This window comes from Apiospora aurea (assembly GCF_038362705.1).
Source record: "Apiospora aurea strain CBS 24483 chromosome Unknown utg000001l_segment0_segment0, whole genome shotgun sequence".
NCBI classification, from domain to species: Eukaryota; Fungi; Ascomycota; class Sordariomycetes; order Amphisphaeriales; family Apiosporaceae; genus Apiospora; species Apiospora aurea.
The window spans coordinates 2,221,516-2,242,583 of NW_027117388.1; the positions used below are offsets into that span (position 1 = coordinate 2,221,516).

The following is a 21,068-nucleotide window of genomic DNA, read 5'->3' on the forward strand; positions in this document are numbered from 1 at the left end:
GCGCAGCTTAATGATCCTCCTGCAAGCCGAGGTAGATTTTACATAGAATCTAGTTATGGAACGGTAAGTGCATAGTGGCTCCAGTCTGCCGGTACCAGGGTGGCTTGCCGTACCTCGTCCCAAAGTCAGTCCGTCTGCATGCAACTGTGCGCACGAGGCAGGTAGATGATCGGCAAGGTCGGTGCTATCGTTGAACGCCAAAGTCTATCTATCTACTGCTTCGGCAAATCCAGAGAGCCTCAGCGCCTTCGAGCTGCCTTGGCCAGAGTCTCGTTCAACATGTGGCTCGACCAGTATGCTCGACTATGTCGCGACGATAGGTTTGGCCCGTCTGTGGCAACCATCCCAGAATGCCGTGGTGGTTTCGACTTTACCGGTAATTACTGCATTTCCATCATTGTGTCGCCAAAGCTGACACCTGGTGACAAGTGACTTTCGAAGAGAGCATCTTCTCCATCGGCCCAGCATGCATTGTCTTACTATTCTTCCCGTGGAGGATGTCCTTCCTCTGGGATAGATCTAGGAAGACCAGCAAGTCGTGGAGGTTTGGTGTGAAGTTGGTGAGTCACGGTCAGATGGTAAAAGTGCTGCACGGCATGTCTAATGGTGATATAGGCTGGCTTTGTAGCCCTTGGCGTTCTCCAGGCCGTGCTCCTTGGAGTAATATCCATGGAGCATGTCGCCTATCGGACGCTGTTCTTGGCGTCGGTGACGGTGCAGCTGGGTGCCATTATCCTATTGGCATTGCTCTCGTCATGGGAGCATAGCCGAACGGTGCGGCCGTCGTTTCTCATAGCGACGTTCCTCATCACCACCTGCATTTTGGATGCTGCAAGGGCCCACACCCAGTATCTCATTCCAGGGGGCTCTCCCATTCCTGTCCTGCTCATCGCGAATGTGGTAGTGAAGTTGCTGTTGTTGATGGTGGAGGCAATGGACAAGACCAGCGTCCTCTTGGATGAGCACTCCCAGCTGTCTGCAGAGATGCGCAGTGGAGTACTATCCAGAGCTCTCTTCCTTTGGCTTATTCCCCTTCTGTGGAGGGGGTTTCGGAGCGTCATTGAGCCATCCAAGTTGCCAGCCATATATGAGGGGTTGTCATCAGAAGCGCTCACTACCCGGGTGGAGACCAGATGGAAAAGGGGTAAGTACTTCCCCGAACAACTACTTGCCACAATCCTATACTTACAACCTTGTCTTGACAACAGGCCGTGACGGAAGCCTTCTAGTGCAGGTTCTTGCTAGCTTTCCCAAAGAACTGGTTATCATCTTCGTATCAAGTACTATTCAGGTGGCACTTCACATATGCCAGCCTTTCCTCATCGAGAAAACAGTTACATTCCTGGATTCACCCACAGCGCCCATCAACATAGGATATGGTCTTCTTGGGGGCTTTTTCTTCGTGTCGGTGGGAAACGCGGTAAGTGAACTGCCCGCACACCCTCTCCAGCATCGGCTGACATTGAAGATGGGAAGCTGGTTACTCCGTGGTGTTTTCACTATCTCTTCCGTCTCACCGTTATGGTTCGAGGTGCACTGGTGTCCATGATCTACTCGAAGCTCTTGCAGACCACAGTCAACAGTACCGACCAGTCTACAGCTTTCACGCTCATGACAACCGATGTGGAGAATATCGTCGAGACTCTTTGGAGACTTGTACTGGAGCCTTGGTCCTGTCTGTTGCAGATAGGCATCGGCACCTATCTTCTCTACTTGCAAGTCGGGGCTATATGCTGTGTCCCCATACTCTCCATACTAGCCACTTTTGTGGTGGTGGGACTTGCGGCGGCGAAGCTTGGCGATCACCAAGGCGCCTGGTTCCAGGCTGTCGAAAACAGAATCAAGCTGACGTCCCAAAGTCTGGGATCATTGCATTCTGTCAAGCTGCTGGGGCTCTCCAGGCACATGGAAGAGGCTATCAGCACCAAAAGGAAAGACGAACTGCGCGTCTCGCAGAAGTTCAGGTTTGTCAATTGCGTAGCAATGACCACTTGTAAGTGTTCACCCAGCCTCCAGTAATACTAGTCTGATGAATTATAGCGTTCCTACCCGTCTACCTCTCGCCATTGATCACCTTTGGAGCATTCGCCATCATGAAGATGGTCTCCCATGACGCTCCGATGCCTGTGTCGACGGCAGTTGCTACACTGTCTATTCTCAACCTCATCACCACCCCGGCTAGGCAGCTTCTCTTTACAGTTGCCGTGGGGCTTCAGTCTATTGGAAGTTTTGCAAGGATCCAGGCTTTCCTCAATCTTGGGAGATATCCCAAAGCCGGCATCTCTGATGGACCACAGGAAGCGTCCCATTTCCTGGACCAGGGCGGTGAAGAAGAGGAAGATCACCAGATACAGCTTCGACAAATGTGGCCCACAGATACCACCCTGGTGGACACGCCACCCGCTGATGACTTTGAGACCTATTTCTCCGTGGGCACAGTCACCGCCGTCACGGGCCCGATCGGCTGTGGCAAGTCGACATTTCTACGCAGCCTCTTGCCCAAGGAAAGCGACAGCATGCTACCGCTTCACGCGATCGATATATCGTATTGCGGGCAGACGCCTTGGATCCACCACGGTACTATCCGCGACAATATCGTTGGCCAGTCCGATTGGGATGCGGTTCGCTATGGGGAAGTGCTCCGAGCCTGTGCGTTGAGCGCCGACCTGAAGGCGATGCCCGATGATGACTCTACCATTGTCGGCAGCATGGGACTGTCTCTCAGCGGTGGACAAAGACAAAGGATAGTGAGTTTAATGCATCTTTACCCAGAGGAACGTCTTAAAGCAGAACCAACACTGACGACTTTAACAACTACAGGCCATTGCCCGAGCCTTGTTTGCGAACAAGAAACGATGCATATTTGACGACGTAACCAGCGCCCTCGATGCCCACACGTCTCATGCCGTAACCGAAGCTGTCTTCGGCCGAGACGGGCTTCTCCGCGCGTGCGGGAACGGCACAGTCGTTGCTACGCATTCTCGTAAGTCGTCACGTTGCTGCTGAAGTCGAAAGTGATGTCCCTCCTAGATGCTGACACGGGTTACTTGTAACAGAACAGATTCTTCACCTCGCCGATCGGATAATCCTGCTGGGCAGAGATGCCAAGGTCGTAGACTCAGGATCGTATGAGGAGCTTTCGGCGCGGCACTCATTAGGACACGGTCAAGCCACTGAGCCCGTATCGACTCTCTCAACTACAGCCCCGAAAGATGAACAAGAAAGGCCTGCTACGGCCGGGGCAGACCTGGTAGCGTTCCGAGCCGAGCTCGACACGAAGATCCAGGACATGCGAAGGCAGAAGGGCGACTGGAAATCCTACTCGTTCTACATCGGCACCATGGGGTACCCACACTTCTCCGTCTTTGTACTCGGAACAGCTGCGTGCGTGGCTCTGAGCGCCCTGTTCCAGGTATGGATTACCTGGTGGGCTCAGGACACCAGCGGGAAGCGTAGCCTGGGCTTCTGGCTCGGCCTGTACGCGGTTTGGGCAGTGCTCTCGATGGTTGGGCTTCTAGCCATTGCCCAGTGAGTTAATGCAGTGGCTTGGAAGGAAGCACCGCCAGCTTATACGATTTACAGATTCTTTATGGGAACATTAGCATCGAAAGCATCAACCGCAATACACGCCAAACTACTAACAGCGGCAATGAGGTACGTTCCCGACAACGATGTCCGCAATAAGTGATTACTGACATTTATCTTAGAGCTCCGATGGTTGTTATCTCAAAGATGGAGATAGGGTCACTGATCAACCGGTTTGTACCATCCTCCTACTGACATCCGAAGATGATGCTAACGTCCCATGAAGGTTTAGTCAAGACATCAGGCTTATCGACTGGCAACTCCCTTTTACCATCATCTTGGCCCTCCTAGGCAAGTATTGGACTTGTCCCCAGTAAATATGAAGGCCTGGCTAACCAGCACTAGAGTTCCTAACCGCAATTGCCAGTATTGGCGTTGCTATTGCAGCTGTCCCGTTCATTGCTGTCTCACTGCCGGTCCTCGTTGGGATCTTGTTCCTCCTCCAGCTTTTCTACCTACGGACCTCAAGACAACTGAGACTTCTCGAGTAAGTAAATCTTCCAGACATCTTGCCATTGTCCGCCCATGAACACCATGGCTTACCGGATAACAGAATCGAGATGAAAGCCCCTATCGTTTCACTATTCCTCGACACCATACAGGGCCTCACCACCATCCGAGCTTTCGGATGGAGCCAGGCGTATATCCGCAAGAGCTTGTCACTCCTGGATACGTCCCAGAAACCGATCTACCTCCTTTTTTGTATTCAGCGCTGGCTCTTACTTGTGCTCTCCTTGACCGTTGCCGCACTCCAGATACTCGCCGTGGGCATCGCCATCGCTACCAAATCCAACTCTAATGCGGGCTTGGTCGGCTTGGCCATCATCCAGATCGCGACGCTGACCGAGGCGTTGAGCATGCTGATTATCCAATGGACGGAGGTGGAGACCACCTTGGGAGCGGTGACCCGGATCTTCCAGTTCACGCAGGATATGCCGCGGGATGACCAGCGCCGTGGAACGGAGAAGGGGGTTGTCACTGACTCAACTTTCGCAGCCACGGGCTCCATAGTCTTTGAGGACATCAGCGCCACTTACGAGTAAGTACTTCATCTCTTTGACTTTAAACAGTACGGGGCTGATCATTGACCAGCTCAAACGCGGGAGGCAACATGGTACTGAAGAATATCTCACTCTCGATCGAGCCGGGAGAGAACATCGGCATATGTGGACGGACTGGCAGCGGGAAGAGCAGTCTTGTGTCTGCACTACTACGCTTGCTTCCATGTCAGCAGGGACGTATCCTGATCGGCGGCGTGGATATCGCCACCATGGACCCCGAGGCCGTCCGCACGAAATTGAACGTTGTCACCCAGGAGCCGTTCCTCATCGAGGGCACGGTTCGGGACAATCTTAACCCCTGGAAGAGTACAGTTTCCGACGAGGCCATGATGGGCGCCCTGTCTAAGGTTGAACTCTCGGAGAAGATCACGTCCTTAGGCGGTCTTGATTCGCCGCTGGAGGATAAATCGCTATCCCATGGCCAACGGCAGCTATTCTGTCTCGCCCGGGCACTATTGAGGGAGAGTAGTATACTGATATTGGACGAGCCGACCGGCCAGTAAGTTTACTCTCTGTGCTAACTACACGTTTCTGTTTGGCTAACGATGTTACGTAGCGTCGACCCTACTACTGATGCCACGATGCAGCGGGTGATCCGGGAATGTTTCCAGGAACAAACCATTATCATGATCGCTCATCGATTGAAGGGACTGCTTGATTTTGATAGAGTCGCTGTGCTGGACTCTGGGCGTCTCGTGGAAGTCGGAGCACCAAAGGACCTCCTGAGTGACGCGGCATCTGCATTCAGGTCGCTCTATCAAAGGGTCAGCAACGAGGAGCAATGATACCAGAGTAATCAAGCTAGAAGCTCCCTAATTGATGTATCATTGCATTTTCCTACCAACCAGGCATTTGATCCTCAAACCTCTGCTGTGCCATTCGCCGTCTCTGTTTCTTCCTCTGCCCGGACGTGTTATCTCCCAAGCATCTGCCGTATGCAATTAACGGGACTAACCCAGTTCCTGGGATTGGCGGCTTTTGGGAGGACGACGATGTGGAGCTTGTTTTGATGGGCCCTCAGTCTAGAATGAGTAAGCTTACGCCGGACTAGTTGTATACTAGACTCTAGAAGGCGCCCCCACTCGATATAGTCAGGGGGTGTATCTAAAAGCCCAGCCACCTCCGCGCAGGCCGCTAGCAGGGTCCCACAGAGTCTCACAGATCCATCGGCGCAAGACCATTTTAGCGTTCCTTATCTTCGGCGTCACACCAACCTGTCATCACCTGCGGCGCGGTTCCTGGACCATCGCAAAATCCCGAAAGAAAAAAAAAAAAAGAAAAAGATTGGGTTCTGACATGGTGTCTGCCGAATTTGCTTTTGCAAGAAGCAAGTCAGCTAATATCGGCACTTCCGGATTTGGGTATTTTCCCGAGCTGAGATCTGCCAGCAAGACGGCGCGGGTCTAGTAGCATGTCTAAGCCTGTTCTCCCCGGCGGAGTTGCTCCTGTATGCCCATTCCAGTGGACTTCTATGTCTGTCTTATATGCTTTATTGCATATTTTGCCGCGAGAGAAGCAGACTCGGACGGGAAACACGTGGGGCGCATCCACTAGGGTTGAGCTGAGGTGTGGCAACTTTATGCGTTGTTTCAACTCCGCTCGTGCAACATTTTTGGCCCCTTGCAATGGCCCAGAACGCCCATCACGGTCAGGGTATCAGGCGATGCCTCCGGGAATAGCGCCTCTGAGCCCATGACGCTCCGCCGGACCCCAAATTTGGAACATGAGCCCGGAACTATGCTTACGGGCATACCCAGGATTCGATCAGACCACTGCATGTCACATGTCGAAATAGCCTATCACGCTAAGTCCCTGGAATAGCGGATTTGCATGAGTGGTGCATCATATGAAATCCGGCCGCAGGCGTTCCGAGCGGCTATTCGTGAGTGCCTACGCCCAGTCCTGGCCAAGGTCTGGTTTTGGGGTGCACGCAAACATTCACTCTCCTGACAAAGGGCATTACAGTTTCCACAACTGTTGAGCGAGAATGGGTTTCCTCGACATGATAAGCCTATCGATTCTGGGACTCTTGTGTCTCGCTGCATCCACGATCATATACGTCTTCTTCACATATTACACTGCAAGCCGCCGGCCCCGAAACTTCCCGCCCGGCCCCCCGACGATCCCCTTCATTGGAAACATCAGCCAAGTTCCTAAGGCCAAGGGCTTCCTAAAGTAAGTACACACTCTGTAGCAATTCCAGTATGAGGTACTTGTAGTAACAAAGGTCAGATTTCATGAATGGCAAGCCGAGTACGGCTCAATAATTGGCCTTAAGTTTGGGTCTCAAAATGTTGTCGTCTTGAACAACTATAAACACGTGAAGGCGTAAGTACATGAGTTACAGCCGAAGTAGAAGCCATACTGACGAGTGGTTAAAGGCTATTTGATCAAAAGGGCTCAATCTATGCGAGCCGGCCCAGCACCTACGTCGCCAACCAGCTCGTCTGCCCCAACGAGATCCATCTGCTTCTTCTCCAGCATGGCAGCGAGTGGCGCAAGCAGCGCAAGGTCGTGCAGTCCCTCCTCAATGTGAACGTCGTGGACAAGTTGCTGCCCATCCAGCACGCCGAGGCCACGCAGACCATGTTCCAGCTGGCCACGGACCCCCGGGGGTACTACGACCATATCCGTCGCTACACGACGGCGGTGATCCTGGCGTCGGTGTACGGCCAGCGCGGGGAGCGCTTCGACTCTCCCAACGTGCAGGCCTTGTACCATGCGCAGGACCAGTTCACGGCCATCATCGAGCCGGGCGCCACGCCACCCGTCGACGACTTTCCCGTGCTCAAGCTGCTGCCGGAGTGCCTGGCGCCGTGGAAAGCTCGGGCGCGGGCGGTGCGCCAGGAGCAGAAGACGTTGTACCTACGACTCCTGAGCGAGGCCAGGGAGAGGATACAGTCAGGGAAGGGTCCGGCTTGCTTGCTACATCAGTTGCTGCGGGATCAGGAGAAGCTGGACATGGACGACGAGCACCTTGCCTACCTAGCCGGAAATCTGGTGAGATCCCCCCTCAACCAAGCAGAAGTGGGATGGCTTTTCACTAATCTCCCGATAGATGGAAGCGGGCTCAGACACGACGGCGTCCACTTTGCTTTCGTTTCTCCTCGCCATGATCAAACACCCTCACGAGTACAAGAGAGCGCAGACAGAAGTGGATCAAATATGCGGCCCCCTGAGATCTCCCACCCCGGATGACATCAGCCGCCTGCCCTTTATCAAGGCCTGCATGGACGAAGTAAGTTCGACATGGTCAAGTTCGAAACTGGCGTAATCTGACAAGTCCCGACAGACACTTCGGTGGCGTCCCGTAGCTGCCGGCGGTGTCCCCCATATGCTGACGCAGGACGATACCTACCAAGGCTATTCGCTGCCCAAAGGCACCATCTTCTTCGCAAATGCCTGGTCGATCCACAACGACGAGGCCGAGTATGATCGACCACAAGAGTTTATCCCCGATCGGTTCTTGGGCAACGAATACGGGACCCGGGTGCCCGTGGACCCTACCAAGGATGATCATCGGCGGACATCCTATGCCTTTGGTGCCGGCAGGCGTGTCTGTCCCGGCCATAGGCTTGCTAAGAACTCGCTCGTAAGTGCAATCCAGCCCCTCAAGTACATAGGAGTTCCTATCTAATACGTGCCTGTGTAGATGTTGAACATGGCCAAGATCGCCTGGGGCTTCGAGCTCAACCCGGGTCCAGGGCCGGTCAATGATGATATAGCCACAGCATATACCGATGGGTTCTTGATAGCGCCTAAGAAGTTCCCAATTGAGATCACGCCGCGCTCAGACTTGCACCGAGACATTATGGCGAAGGAGTACATGGCGATGAAGCCATTTTGGAAGAAGTACGAGTAACGCGGATAGATGGTAAATAAATATGTATTACCAATACATGGTTCACTGTATCCACTAGCCCACAACTCGTTTTTGAGATGTTCAAGTTATCAATTGACTGTTACTCCTATTCTGAACCCGGAACTCCGAACTCCGAACCCAACTAAGTTTAAATGCCAATGCTAAATTCAACTACAGAACAACGAAACCCCCTTTCGAGAAAACAACCTTCGGATATCTTCGAATTTCAGCTAGCCCACTATATACTGACAAGCTCTCCAAATTTGTGCTTCTGTCTTTCGAATCTGAGGAAAGGTCAGCAATGAAGACTTCAGTTTCGAGCCAGTAGAAAGATGGGACTTACATTGGAATTTGAGAACGGCTCAAAGTGGTTTCCCGGGATAGGCATCACTTCGACTGGCCCACCAACAAGCTCTTCCCAAGCACCCACCGCGGCGCCGCGAGATGCCTGACTGCTGAGCCAGTCATATCGAACGCCGCAGAGGGTTTCGGTGTCGAATAGGTCCCCACTCCGTAGCATCACAGTTCTGAAGCAGGCCTGGGCCGTACTGGGAAGGGGAGTCGGACAGTAATCACCTAACAATGATGCGTTGAACTGGAACTCCTCTTCCAAGGCGGAATTGCCACGAATCACCTGGCTAATGACCTCGTTTGGAAGCGGCTCGTGGTCAATCGGAATCGGCGAATCGATGAGAAGGAGGCCTTTGACGTCGAAGCCGTCATCCATGAGCTGGCGAGCCGCTTCAAATGCCACTACGCCGCCAAAAGACCATCCTGAAAGTGTATTAGTGAGGAGCGTCACCGTAAAAGGGGATGTTACTTACCACCAAGGATGATGGGGGAGTGTTCCGATCTGGAAAGTTGCGAGATATATGACTTTGCCATTTGATCGATACTGTAGTGAGGTCTCTCACTGCTGCCAAAGTACGGGTCAGAGAAAGCATATGTGCTGCGGTCGTGACCCTGCAAGCGCGAGTACATGCTGCTCTGTCCGCTGCCGTCGTGGAACAAACATAGCGGTACCTGTGTCCCGTCCGCCGTATGCAATGTGGCGAGGCTGTTCCGCACATCTGCGTTGGGAGATGGGCGTGGCGGAGTTAGTTTGAGGCTGTTTGGCGACGGAAAGTAGCCCGAGATGGCGGGCTCAGGAAGTCTAGGTGTGGTCTGGGCCGGGCCCTGCAGCATGGAAGACAGCTTCGCCTCTAACGCCCCCAGGGTATCGCACTCGGATAACGCGTGGTGGTCCAGTCCAGCCTGGCTTGGGAAAGCACGAGTCAACTTGGAGACGATTTCGATTTGCATGAGAGAGTCGATACCGAGCTCGTCCAGGGACTTTCCGTAGTCCATGTCCCGCTCCGAGAACCCGCCGACCTCCATTACGATACCATTCAACGTCTGGCTGATGCCTTGGGCCAGAAGAGTACCGCAAGCGACTGACTCAGCGGGAGAGTTCGGGGCGTCGCCAGTGCTCGGGGGAGTGATGAGACCAGTTACCACATGTTGCTGCTGCTGCTGCTTCTTCTGCAGGTGCGTGATCGGCTTTGCGTTTGAGAACATGTCTTCCTGACGAGACAATGGGCTGGCGATTGACTTTCGCGAGAGCATATGCTGGAAGGCCGATAGTCGCAACCTCTTGAACTCCATACCCCGGACGACTGCCACTACCTCGCCGGCCTCATTCAGAGCCGTGGCGTCTGCCAGAATCATCCCCTTCATGTCGAGCAAACTGCAGTAGACCGTGAAGAAACCGTCGTAGTCAATGTCTCGGTACGCCACTTCTACCGACTCCACACGGGCACAAATGCCGACCTCGTCCGAGTTGACGGCAAGGTTCGCGATGAACCCCGCAGCATGGAGGAGCGTGTCTGTGAAAACGGGGTCCGCAATGCATCCGCTTCCCAATGAGCCGGGCGGAAGCTTGAACGAACCGATACCCTCGAGATTGGAGCCGGCCACTTTCAGGTGCGCTAGACTTTGGTATTCCGCCGAGTACTTGACCACGCGTGTGAATATCGCTTCGTAGAGGACCTTGGTCCGGAAGGTGCTAACGTCGTCATTTCCACCCCCGGTGAAGTATTGCCTTTGCCTCGCTACCAACGCCGCGCCCCGCCGCCAGTGTGCCCGTTCGGACCGTGACTTGATGGCGATGTGACCAGTGCAGTGTGCTGTCGGCTGGTCTCCCTGGACCGCCTGTGATGTAACCTTGAAGTTTGCTTCGGCGGCCGAGCCAACTCGGGTGATGTGGACAGTGACGATGTCCGCATCACGTGCTGACGAGTAGACCAAAGGGCTCTCAAAGACCATGTTGCTCATGACGAGCTCCTGTCCATCGAGCGGCTCAAGGGCAGCGTGTGCTCCCTCCAACGCAAGCTCGTGGAATACAGACGCTGGACAGATCGGGCTTCCGCCGACATCATGTCCGGTGATCAGTGGCCCGAGTACCGCAAGTGTGGTTTCGAAAACCGATTTGGCGTGCGAAGATGCCTCGGTGTTCAGCCAGGGCAAAAGCGTGAACCCGGTCTCTCTCCGCGTATCAGCCGGCTCTTGCTCGCGTGATTCGGATGCAGCCTGGGCGGGCTCTCGGTACGGGATCAGGTAGGAGGATCCCTCGAGGACATGGCCGGGCACATTCGTCACCTTTGCTGAAGAACCATCATAGACGGCTCGCCAGTCAACCGAGACCTTGCGTAGTGCCATCTCAGCCAAAGCCGAACTCAGGGACTTCCATGCAGCCTGTCCCTTGTGCAAGGTGCTAAGGTATGTGGGGGAACTTGATGAAAACGTGTTCCGCAGCATGGGTAGTGTCGTAGGCTGGGGACCAATCTCGAGGAACACGGCGCCTTCTAGACTGACTCTCGACTCCAGGACTCTAAGCCCATCACTGAACCGCACGGGCTGGCGCGCGTGCAGCGCGAAGTAGTCGCTCGTGAAGTCTGTCACTTCGGACATGCGCCCGTGCACATTTGACAAGACCGGGATCGTGGGCTTGGAGAACTGGACAGGGCGCCCCAGCTCCCGCAGAGGTTCCAGTATGAGCTCCATTGCTGGCGAATGGAACGCGTATGGGACATCGAGCAACTTGGACTTGATTCTCCGAGCTTTGCATTCCTTCTGGAATGCCTCCAGCTGATCGAGCGGGCCCCCAATGACACAGTCGCTCGGGCTATTCGAACATGCAACTGTCAGGCACGACGTCTCGTGGACCTCCGATATCATGGACTCGGCTGATTCAAGCGACAAATTGCATGCTAGCATCCCCGTCGCATCAGGCACGCAGTGGTCCACCATAAGCTTTGCCCTCGTCGCCACCATACGTAGAGTGGTTTCTAAGGTCAACACGCCGGATATACACAGCGCAGCGTATTCGCCAAGGCTTTACAAATTGGTCGGTTAGCTTGCGGGAGTTGGTGAAAGGTTTTTCAATGAGGAAGACTTACCTGTGTCCCATGACATAGTCCGGCATTACCCCCCAGGACATGAACATCTTAGCGAGTGCGTATTCGAGGACAACGCAGGCGCATTGGGACGGGATGATCGCTTCGACAGCATTCAAGGGCACCGAGTCCGTTTCGGTGTCGCTGAACATGCTGAGGATACTTGGGAATCCCAGTTGGCGGAGTATACCCTCGCAAGTCGTGACTGTGCCCTTGAAGACTGGGGAGGTGTGCATCAACTCAGCACCCATGCCTTGATATATACCTCCTTGCCCAGAGAAGACGAATGATGTGACAGAAAGCTTGGGTGCAGGAATGAAAGTTGTTGCGCTGGGCTTTTGCAATCCGTTTCGCAGATCTTCCAAAGAGCTGCAGACCAAAGAGAGCCGGTGGTCATAGACTTGACGCCGCGCCGTAGCGGTGTAACAAATATCCTTGAGGGAAGGCTGTGTTCGGGAGTCCATTATGTGGCGGTACTTTTTGACAGTTTCTTGCAAAGCGGCTCGAGACTTCGCGGATATAGCAAAAACATATGCCGAGCGTTCCGGGCCTCCGGGTGTTATACGCGCAGTTGGCAGCTGCTCAACCCACTCTTCCAAGAGGAGCGACGTATTCGAACCGGCGGCCCCGAAGTTGTTCAGAACAGCCCGTCGTGGCGTTTTCTGCGAGTGCATCCACGCCGTCGTGCTCCGCGGTATGATGAAGCCGGAGCTTTCCAAGTCGGCGAACTTCGGGTTAATACTCTTGAACCCGGTTTGTACCGGGATCATCCGCTCGCGCATCATCAACAGCAGCTTGGCAAGGCCAGCTGCGCCGGATGCCGCCTCGCAGTGGCCGATGTTGCCTTTGATAGAGCTAATCGCCAAAGGGTTCCTTGTTGAGTGATGGGGACCGAAAACAGCTCTTAGGCTTTCAATTTCACGTGCGTCTCCTGCCTGCAAGACAATTGCTGCGTCAGCAACCATTATCAAGAGAAGGGTGATACTGCTTACCTGTGTGCCGGTGCCATGTGCTTCTATAGCGCCAACGGACCCGGGATCGATGTTGGTCTTCTGGAGTAGTCGTTGGAAAAGGTCGATCTGGGTTGGGCTGTGAGGATGTGTTATGGAATGGGCGTTGCCACTCTGGTTGATCTCGATGCCCCTGATGGCTCCGTGTATGCGGTCGCCTTCGGCGACTGCATCGGACAGCCGTTTGAGTACGAAGAGGACGCATCCCTCTGCTCGACAATATCCATCCGCGGACGCGTCGAAAGGCTTGCAACCGCCAGTGGAGCTGAGAAAGTGGCCTCTATCTAGGCCAAGGTACATCTGGTATAGCGTCAGGAAAGGTTGTCTCCGTAAATGGTCCTGTTAGAGAGGGTGATACTAACATCTGGGCTTGAAATGACGTTGACACCACCAGCTAGGGCAGAAGTACAGTCACCACTCTGTAAAGCGCGGCACGCCTGGTGTATAGAGACCATCGAAGACGAGCAAGCGGTGTCTGTCACCATAGAAGGTCCGCTCAGGCCATAGAAGTAGGATATCCTCCCCGCGTGGAAGGCCCTCAGTGTTCCCGGGGAGTAGAAAACATCGATGTTGTCACGCAGGTTGTCGGTGTAATCGCCAGTGGCCACGCCAACGTAACATCCCATGGTCGCTCTCTGGAAGGATGGCGTGGAGTCAGGCACGTATCCGGCGTCCTCCAGGGCCTCTTGGGCAGCATGGAGCAACACTCGTTGCTGTGGATCCATGGATATCGCTTCCCGTGGTGAGATGTTGAAGAATGCATTATCGAAGCTGTTGCATTGCGGTATTAGTGGTCTTGACCCAAGGGAGGATTCATATCGGGGAACTCACTTGAAGGGATCGTGGATGAATGCCCCGTGCTTGGCAGACATAGACCGTGACTTGTGCAGTTCCTCGGAGTAATAGTCGGAGACATTGAACCGGGTCTCCGGGATCTCCTCCACAGCACTCAGCCCCTGGGACAGGGTTTCCCACAGCTCATCAAGCCCCTTACCCCTAGGGAGATTCACGCTCATCCCAACAATCGCTATGCTATCTGGAGACGCGAGATGTGAACGGGTGCTTTTGCGAGGCTTGAACGGTGAAAGATCCACATGCTCTAACCTGGGGTCAAATGGTTGTAATTCTGGGAATAGGGACTCGGAGCCTGGGCCAAACGAAAGGAGCTTGATGGCTCTGATAGGCTCTTGATCCAGACTCTTCCTGACAGAGGCTGCCATGCCACTAGTTGTGATATCCCAATTCACACAGTGAACCAGCAAGTGTCGGGCTATCCACTCAGGCAGGCCAGCCTGTGATGCATCATACAACGTCCCGTCTAGGCTGGATCGAATAGGCTTAGAAGAGCCAGAGCATTCAGAGAATCGAATGGCCCGACTGCGGATGTCTTCAAGGACCTGCCTCACGACAGGTTCAAGTTGCTCTCCTCCATGGTACCACCCATGCACGTGAGCGAAGGTGGTGGGGAGATCAGGAACCGCCTGCGACCTGAATGCAGCGAGGTCGGCCCTCGGGCCAGAGACCGATGTCACATTGGAGCTCGTGACTACAGAAACCTGCAACGGTCGTGAGCTAGGCAACGATACGTCCGCCGTCCGGGTTGCATGATGCTGGGCCAACCGGTCTTCGACCTGGTCTGCTGAAAGGCCCCTGACCACCAGTGATGCCGTCGCCTCTGGTGTAGCGTCATCGCCGGCGCTTTGCTTCTTCTCAAGTTCCAATCCGAAAAGCAACGTGCGGCATGCCATCCAAAAGGCCAAGCGGAAGCCTTCCACAGCGGCAGTGACAAACTCGTCCAACGTCCGTGAGCGAGAGGCGACCGCGGCTGGGATCAGACCCGAGGAAAAGCCAGCAGTCTCTTGTATTTGGTCGAAGAACCCCTCAAATCTGGCGTTCATGCGCTCCACCTCGGCCAGATAGTGAAGGACCTGGCACAGGTAGATGGTGCTTGCCTGGATGACGGCATGTGTATGGTATTGCGTTGCCGGTTTGAGAAGGGCATGAGGATCCGCAAACAGGTTGAGATCAATGCCCAGTTGGGACTGTGATGGCCCGTCCAGGCTCCGTATCTCCTGCAAGAAAGCAGCATGGCATCTTGACAAGAGGATGTTAGCGGCGCTCGATGTGCGTGTGGCGCTCTCCGCAGTGGTGCTCGCAGTGTCCGAGAAGATCGTCGCCGATCCCTGGCCGCCAAACAGCAGCACGTAGCCGTCTCTGGATGCCGCCATTGAGTCTTGGCTCAGACCCGGGTGTTGGGTATGCTAGCGAGCAGTCGTCATGCGTCGTCGTTATGCAAATGTGGAGTCGGGCTCAGTCTGATCTGCCACCGACTGCAGACTAGAGGGAGTGGTTATGAGGGATCGTTGATCTAGTGCCGCCCTGAGAGTCCTGTCACCGAATGTTCAACTGCACTTCTTCAAGAGTCCCTTTCGAATCTGTCTGGTCCTTTTCCATTTACTTAGTCTACCCTCGTGTATTTGCATGCCCGGGGCTTATTTTTCTAACCGAGTCCAAGGTAACACACTGCGCTACTGTGAGAGCAAAGTCCAAGCACTCAGCACTGCCCAGTCTGGGGGCCATATTCTTCTGTCCTCGTGCGGTTAGGTATGCTATTAGATATCACATGCGTATAGTGTCCGCATCCATCCGCAACAAGGGCCCCGGACTTGACTACTAAATCTGGTCGCACCATGGGTCTCAGGCGGGACCGTTGCAGTAGCGCCGCCCACGTTGATGGAACCATCACTAGTGCTTACCCGTTAGCCGCTTCATGATCCCGGTTGCAGAAGAGCGGATGTTTTACCATTTTTCTTCTTCTTTTTAGTGGCATGGCCGCATTGGCTACAGTATGCATCTATCGGGCATCTTTGCTGCTGTGCGCTTCCCAAAGCCCACACACAGGCTTACACTGCCACTGACTCGTGTGCTGATGAGGCATGGCGAGTAATTGAAGCCGAGTAGGTTCCCGCTTCGCCCGTCCCTCGGGTATTCGGAGTTAGCGTTATGGGACTGGATTTGGCTTTTGACGTGCTGCAATAGGTGCACTGCCAATGATGTGCGGGGACGGGTAAGGTTGGTGCTTGAACTTCTTTGCTCTGTCGTTAATTACCTCTTGGCTGGTATTCCCGGCATTCGACTGATCCCAACTGTCGCTTTCCCCTCCACACGATTTGTATCCCTGGCCAACTTTCAAGATGAAGCGAATCGACGTCCACTGCCATGCCGTGGCACCTGGCTACAGGCAATATGTGATTGACAATGGCCATGAGAGACCCGACGGCATGCCGGCTATTCCTGTAAGTCGACATACCCCTGTCACGTACCATAACCTTCACTAAACAGAGTCTAGGCCTGGTCCCCAGAGCAGCACATCGCGCTCATGGAGAAGCTCGATATCGATAAGTCGATTCTGAGCATTACGTCTCCCGGCACACATCTCAAACCAAATAACAACGACGAGGATGCGGCACGCATGACCCGCAAGGCCAATGAGGAGCTTTCCGAGATCTGCAGATCACACCCCACGCACTTTGCCTTCTTCGCATCGCTACCTCTACCCGCCGTCGAGGAGTCTGTTGCCGAGATCGACTATGCATTAGATGTCCTGGGCGCAGTCGGGTTCGCAGTCCTGTCCAACGCCAACGGGGTCTACCTCGGGGACGAGGCGCTAGAGCCCGTCTTCGAGAAGCTAAACGCGCGGCGGGCCGTCGTCTTTATCCACCCCACGACCTGCAACCTGCTGGGCGACGACGGCCAGGTCCAGGCGGCGAAGCCCCTCTCGAACTACCCCCGCCCCATGATGGAGTTCATGTTTGACGAGACGCGCGCCGTGGCCAACCTGCTGCTGTCGGGCACGGTCGCCAGGTACCCCGGCATCACCTACATCATGTCGCACTGTGGCTGTGCCCTGCCCTCCCTGCTGGACCGCATCGGCGGCTTCGCGGCGATCACGGGCGGGGCCGCGAGCCAAGGCGATGGTCTGCGGAGGCTACTGCGGGAGCGGTTCTACTTTGACTTGGCAGGGTTCCCCTTTCCGAACCAGATCCATGGGTTACTGAGGGTCTTGGGTGAAGGCGGAGAGGAAAAACTCGTGTATGGCACCGACTACCCGTTTACGCCCGAGAAAGTTGCTGTCTCCTTAGCCGGTCAGTTGGAGAAGGGCTGTGAGGAACTCTTCGATGAAGAACACAGGCAAGCGATGTACTCAGGGAACGCGCAGAAGCTATTTGATTTCCCGGATAAACCATAAGTACAAGATGCCAACAAAGCTACATTGACATTTGGACATTTTGCCATAGGTCAAAATCGATATATCTACATCGGAATAGCTAAAGGAATCTGCCCACGCCTGGCACATAATCAATCAAGAACATACTCGTGGCATAGGAAGCCACAACATCCGCCGTGCCCACCACCCCAGACATGATCAGCGGGCCGTAATTCTGCCACACCTTCGACTCCATCCAATCCGGCTTATTTCCGTCAGGACACAAGACAGAGTCTACCGTTTCCCCTATAACCCACGATACCGGAGAGTGCAGCAGGAATGCTCCGTACGCGTAACGCGGGGACCAAAGCTTCATCTTGGTGGGCGTGGAGTGGTTTCGCTCCATGTAGTTGATGTGCGCAGGAGAGATGGTGTTGAATAGCACCTCGGCCCATACAGCCGATAGAGCGGCTGTCGTGGTCCAGCCCGCCAATAGGTTCGTCTCCGAGGTAATGTCCGGCGCCGGATCGGTCTTCTCGTTGTTCAATCCACTGCCGTCTGATGATGAAGCTTGCTTCTTGTCGGAGTCGGCAGATACCGTCTTCTTCCGGGACAGATACTTTTCGATCATGCCAGGGACAAACAGCACGGGCAGTGTCGCAGCGGCAAAGGCAGATGCTTTGAGCAACGAGAGCTTTGGGGATGTGTTCTTGGCGGTGTAATCCGGCAAGCCACCCTCGACCAAGCTCATCAGCCGAGGCTTCTTCGCGTAGTACGCGAGATGGCCCATGGCATACGCGTACGCGTACTGCAGCACGAATGACGGCTCAACATCGATGAGTGGCATCTTCCTGCCCGGCGGGAACTTGGTCCGGATCAGGAAGCTGCCCGCGGCGACGGCGGTCCAGCCCCAGCGGCACAGCTGCACGTAGAGCTGGCCCAGCCGCGGGGACTTGGCCGACAGTATCTGCCGGAGCCCCATGACGTAGACGAAGCGCTTGAGCAGGACCACGAGCAGGTCGAGGCTCAGGATGGTCGCCGAGTGCCAGGCCGAGCCCGCCGCGCCCTTGAACTTGAGGAACGCGTCGGCGTAGGCCTTCTTGACCGAGGCCCAGTCCCATTTGGGCAGCTCGAAGACGGCCTGGAGCGGGTGCAGGAAGATGGAGTACAGCAGCGCGGGCACGCCGAGGCGCACCAGCTTGTTCTTGATAAACTTGGCGTCGCTGGACTTGGTGAGCGACTCGGCCGAGAAGTAGCCCGAGATCCAGAAGAACTGGCCGAGGCCCCAGGCGAGGTCGACGGCCAGGCACGCCGTCACGAGCGGCGACGCCTTGTCGAAGCAGGCCGAGTGAGGCCCGTTGGGGCCGCCGCCGTAGCCGTAGGAGGCCGCGGTGTGGTGCAGGATGACGTGGGCGGTGCCAAAGTTTCGCAGGTTGTCCAGGTAGTGCTTGCGCGGAGGGCGCGGAGGGGGGCTGGGTTTCGTCACCTCCATGTTGGCAACAGAACCAATCTGATCTGCTGCGATGCTGCCAAAGGTATGACCGCCAGACCGAAGGACACGATCAAGCGAATATGATATCCAGTCTTCGGTGACCCTAGACCAATTTCCAGCCAAGAGACGTTCTAGATAGACCTACAGCAACCAGCCAACTTATTCGGCGCCAGCGACTGTGCCAGTTACTTCCACAGCATCTAGTTGCATACCAAGCTGTATGCACATATGCAGCTCAGGGGCGCAGGGTCCAAATAGTCCCGGCCGAGGTCCAGCCAGCTTTGGCATGCAGATGCACCATGTCTAGTGTCAATCCAGGGTCTCCCTAGGGCTGACGGGACTAATCTATTCTGGTTGGACATGCCCCTGCAGCATGGGTTGTTTGTTTATATCACTTGCGGATCGTGAGTGGAGAGGGGTGTAGGTGTAGATATGCTGACTCCCCACTTAGATAGTAGTCCACTGTGGTATTTGGCGGCTGTGCGTATACCCACTTCTGCCACTTTATTTATGCAGTTCAGCTCGGTTCAGTTTCCTACTCAGGCTCTTCCGAGCACTTGCTTTTGCTTACGTACGCACTAATGATAGTTCATTCTTGAAAAAAGCATGGGGGGTTTGTTGTAGTAATCAGACGACGTTCCGGCGGCTAACTGGTCGTGACTGGCCTCAAGGTAAGTGTATATTTATGCACTTGTCGAGTATTATTCGCTTACGCAAGAGAACGCACTTACCCCGGGCGGACAGCAGTGCCAAACCAGAACAGCTCGTTGGTTGTTTTGGTTAACGGATATGTCGCATCAACTTTGATGTCGACTCCAGTACGACAGCGGTAGATTTGAGAGATCCCCATCATGTCATCCAGCGCGAAACCACTGCTTGTTCTGACCTGCACGCCAGGCGCCGGACACATCAATCCCATCAAGGGTCTTGCCCAAGTAAGTGCTGTCAGTCGGTAAACACCCGAGATCCAATGCTCACAGAGGAACAGGCACTCGTTCTCGACGGCTACGAGGTAACCGCCGTCTCGTCTAGCCACTACCAGTCCGTCTTCGAAGGGGTCGGATGCGGCTATGTGGCCGTCCAGGGCTACGGCGACTACTGGGATGAGGATCGCGATGCTAAATGGCCCGAGCGAGCTCTGATACCCCCGGGTCCGGAGCAGTTCTCGTGGACCATGGAGCACAGCTTCATCCGGGTCATACCCGACCAGTTTGCCGCAATCCAGAAAGCCATCGAGATCCTGAGAGAAAAGAACCCCGGGAGGCCGGTCCTCCTTCTCAACGAATCGGGTTTCTTGGGCGCCCTCCCGATCATGAGGGGCGCCCAGGGTGTGAAGCCGGACGGGGTCATCGGAGTGGGCGTTCTGCTCGTTTCGCTGAATAGCGTGGACACCGCTCCGTTTGGGCCGGGTCTACCGCCACCAACTTCAGCTGCGTAAGAGCTTCCCCCTTCGCCAATGCAATAACCTCGTCGCGCTAACTATCCAGCAGCGAGGTCGCCCAGTACGCTGAGATGAGGAAGCATATTGATGGCCTGATATGGGAGAAGCCACTGAAGGTTTGTAGAGATATTATGGGGGAACTGGGTGCTCAGGTACCCGATGACGAGGCCCTGAGTCCGGATGTCGTCTACTTCTGGCCCGACCGGTTCCTGCAGCTCTGCCCCCCATCGACGCAGTATCCGAGAAGCGACGCGCCCAAGACCTTTCGCTTTACCGGTGGGCTCCCACGACTCCCGAGAGAGCCAGGGGCGAGCGCGGTCGAAAGGCCGGCGTGGTGGGACGAGGTGGTTGAGAATCCGGCCAAGAAGGACATCGTCCTTGTCACTCAGGGTACGGTGGAGCTGAACTATGAGAATCTAATCAGTCCGACTCTGGAGACGATGAAAGACCGACCCAATACTCTCGTCATTGTGGTCCTCGGGGTAAAAGGGGCTTCACTCGGGTCCGACGTCACCATCCCCGACAATGCGCGCGTCCTGGACTACTTGCCCTTCGACGACGTCCTGCCGCACTGCTCGGTCCTGGTGCACAACGGCGGCTACGGCGGGGTCCAGCACAGCATCCGCCACGGCACGCCCATGGTGCTGGCGGGCGAGACCGAGGACAAGCCGGAGATGTGCGCGATTGCCGCGTGGGCGGGGGTGGCGGTTAACCTCAAGACGGGGAAGCCCTCGAAGGAGGCTCTTCGGACGGCGATTGATGAGGTCATCTCGGACTCGAAGTACAAGCAGGCGTGTCAAAGAATACAAGAAGAGATAGCGAGCTTCGACCCGTTGAAGGTTATTACGGAAACAATTGATGGCATTGTCCAGTCGAAGCAACCGGTGACGCGTTGAATGGAGGGGTTCCTGTATATCTCAATCTATATCGATGCATAAATACTCTTGGTGCATGGGTCTATCTTAATACCCCCTGC

At 55.1% G+C, this 21,068-nt stretch overlaps 6 protein-coding genes across 6 annotated transcripts; 4 read left to right on the plus strand and 2 right to left on the minus strand.

Annotated features, from left to right (window-relative positions):
* Nucleotides 1-279: 279 nt before the first annotated feature.
* Nucleotides 280-5,431, plus strand: PG986_000682 (P-loop containing nucleoside triphosphate hydrolase protein; the record flags this gene model as incomplete). Its single annotated transcript, XM_066836904.1, has 15 exons — nt 280-376; nt 430-560; nt 616-1,144; nt 1,209-1,420; nt 1,477-1,993; nt 2,041-2,747; nt 2,821-2,983; nt 3,057-3,528; nt 3,583-3,654; nt 3,708-3,758; nt 3,812-3,898; nt 3,953-4,072; nt 4,139-4,624; nt 4,678-5,145; nt 5,203-5,431. The coding sequence occupies 15 exons, from the start codon at nt 280-282 to the stop codon at nt 5,429-5,431; spliced, it is 4,341 nt and encodes a 1,446-aa protein (XP_066705797.1).
* Nucleotides 5,432-6,633: 1,202 nt separating this feature from the next.
* On the plus strand, nt 6,634-8,508 carry PG986_000683 (uncharacterized protein; the record flags this gene model as incomplete). The annotated part of the gene is made up of 6 exons (XM_066836905.1): nt 6,634-6,821; nt 6,879-6,974; nt 7,028-7,646; nt 7,705-7,884; nt 7,939-8,238; nt 8,299-8,508. 6 exons carry the CDS (start codon nt 6,634-6,636, stop codon nt 8,506-8,508), a joined length of 1,593 nt encoding a protein of 530 aa, XP_066705798.1.
* Nucleotides 8,509-8,734: 226 nt separating this feature from the next.
* PG986_000684 (type I iterative polyketide synthase) lies at nt 8,735-15,180 on the minus strand (the record flags this gene model as incomplete). The annotated part of the gene is made up of 6 exons (XM_066836906.1): nt 8,735-8,746; nt 8,852-9,282; nt 9,333-11,881; nt 11,946-13,252; nt 13,315-13,723; nt 13,784-15,180. 6 exons carry the CDS (start codon nt 15,178-15,180, stop codon nt 8,735-8,737), a joined length of 6,105 nt encoding a protein of 2,034 aa, XP_066705799.1.
* Nucleotides 15,181-16,146: 966 nt separating this feature from the next.
* PG986_000685 (uncharacterized protein) lies at nt 16,147-17,201 on the plus strand (the record flags this gene model as incomplete). Its single annotated transcript, XM_066836907.1, has 2 exons — nt 16,147-16,248; nt 16,302-17,201. 2 exons carry the CDS (start codon nt 16,147-16,149, stop codon nt 17,199-17,201), a joined length of 1,002 nt encoding a protein of 333 aa, XP_066705800.1.
* Nucleotides 17,202-17,280: 79 nt separating this feature from the next.
* PG986_000686 (uncharacterized protein) lies at nt 17,281-18,651 on the minus strand (the record flags this gene model as incomplete). Its single annotated transcript, XM_066836908.1, has 1 exon — nt 17,281-18,651. One exon carries the CDS (start codon nt 18,649-18,651, stop codon nt 17,281-17,283), a length of 1,371 nt encoding a protein of 456 aa, XP_066705801.1.
* Nucleotides 18,652-19,502: 851 nt separating this feature from the next.
* On the plus strand, nt 19,503-20,988 carry PG986_000687 (glycosyltransferase family 1 protein; the record flags this gene model as incomplete). Its single annotated transcript, XM_066836909.1, has 3 exons — nt 19,503-19,586; nt 19,640-20,085; nt 20,139-20,988. 3 exons carry the CDS (start codon nt 19,503-19,505, stop codon nt 20,986-20,988), a joined length of 1,380 nt encoding a protein of 459 aa, XP_066705802.1.
* Between the last annotated feature and the right edge of the window lie 80 nt (nt 20,989-21,068).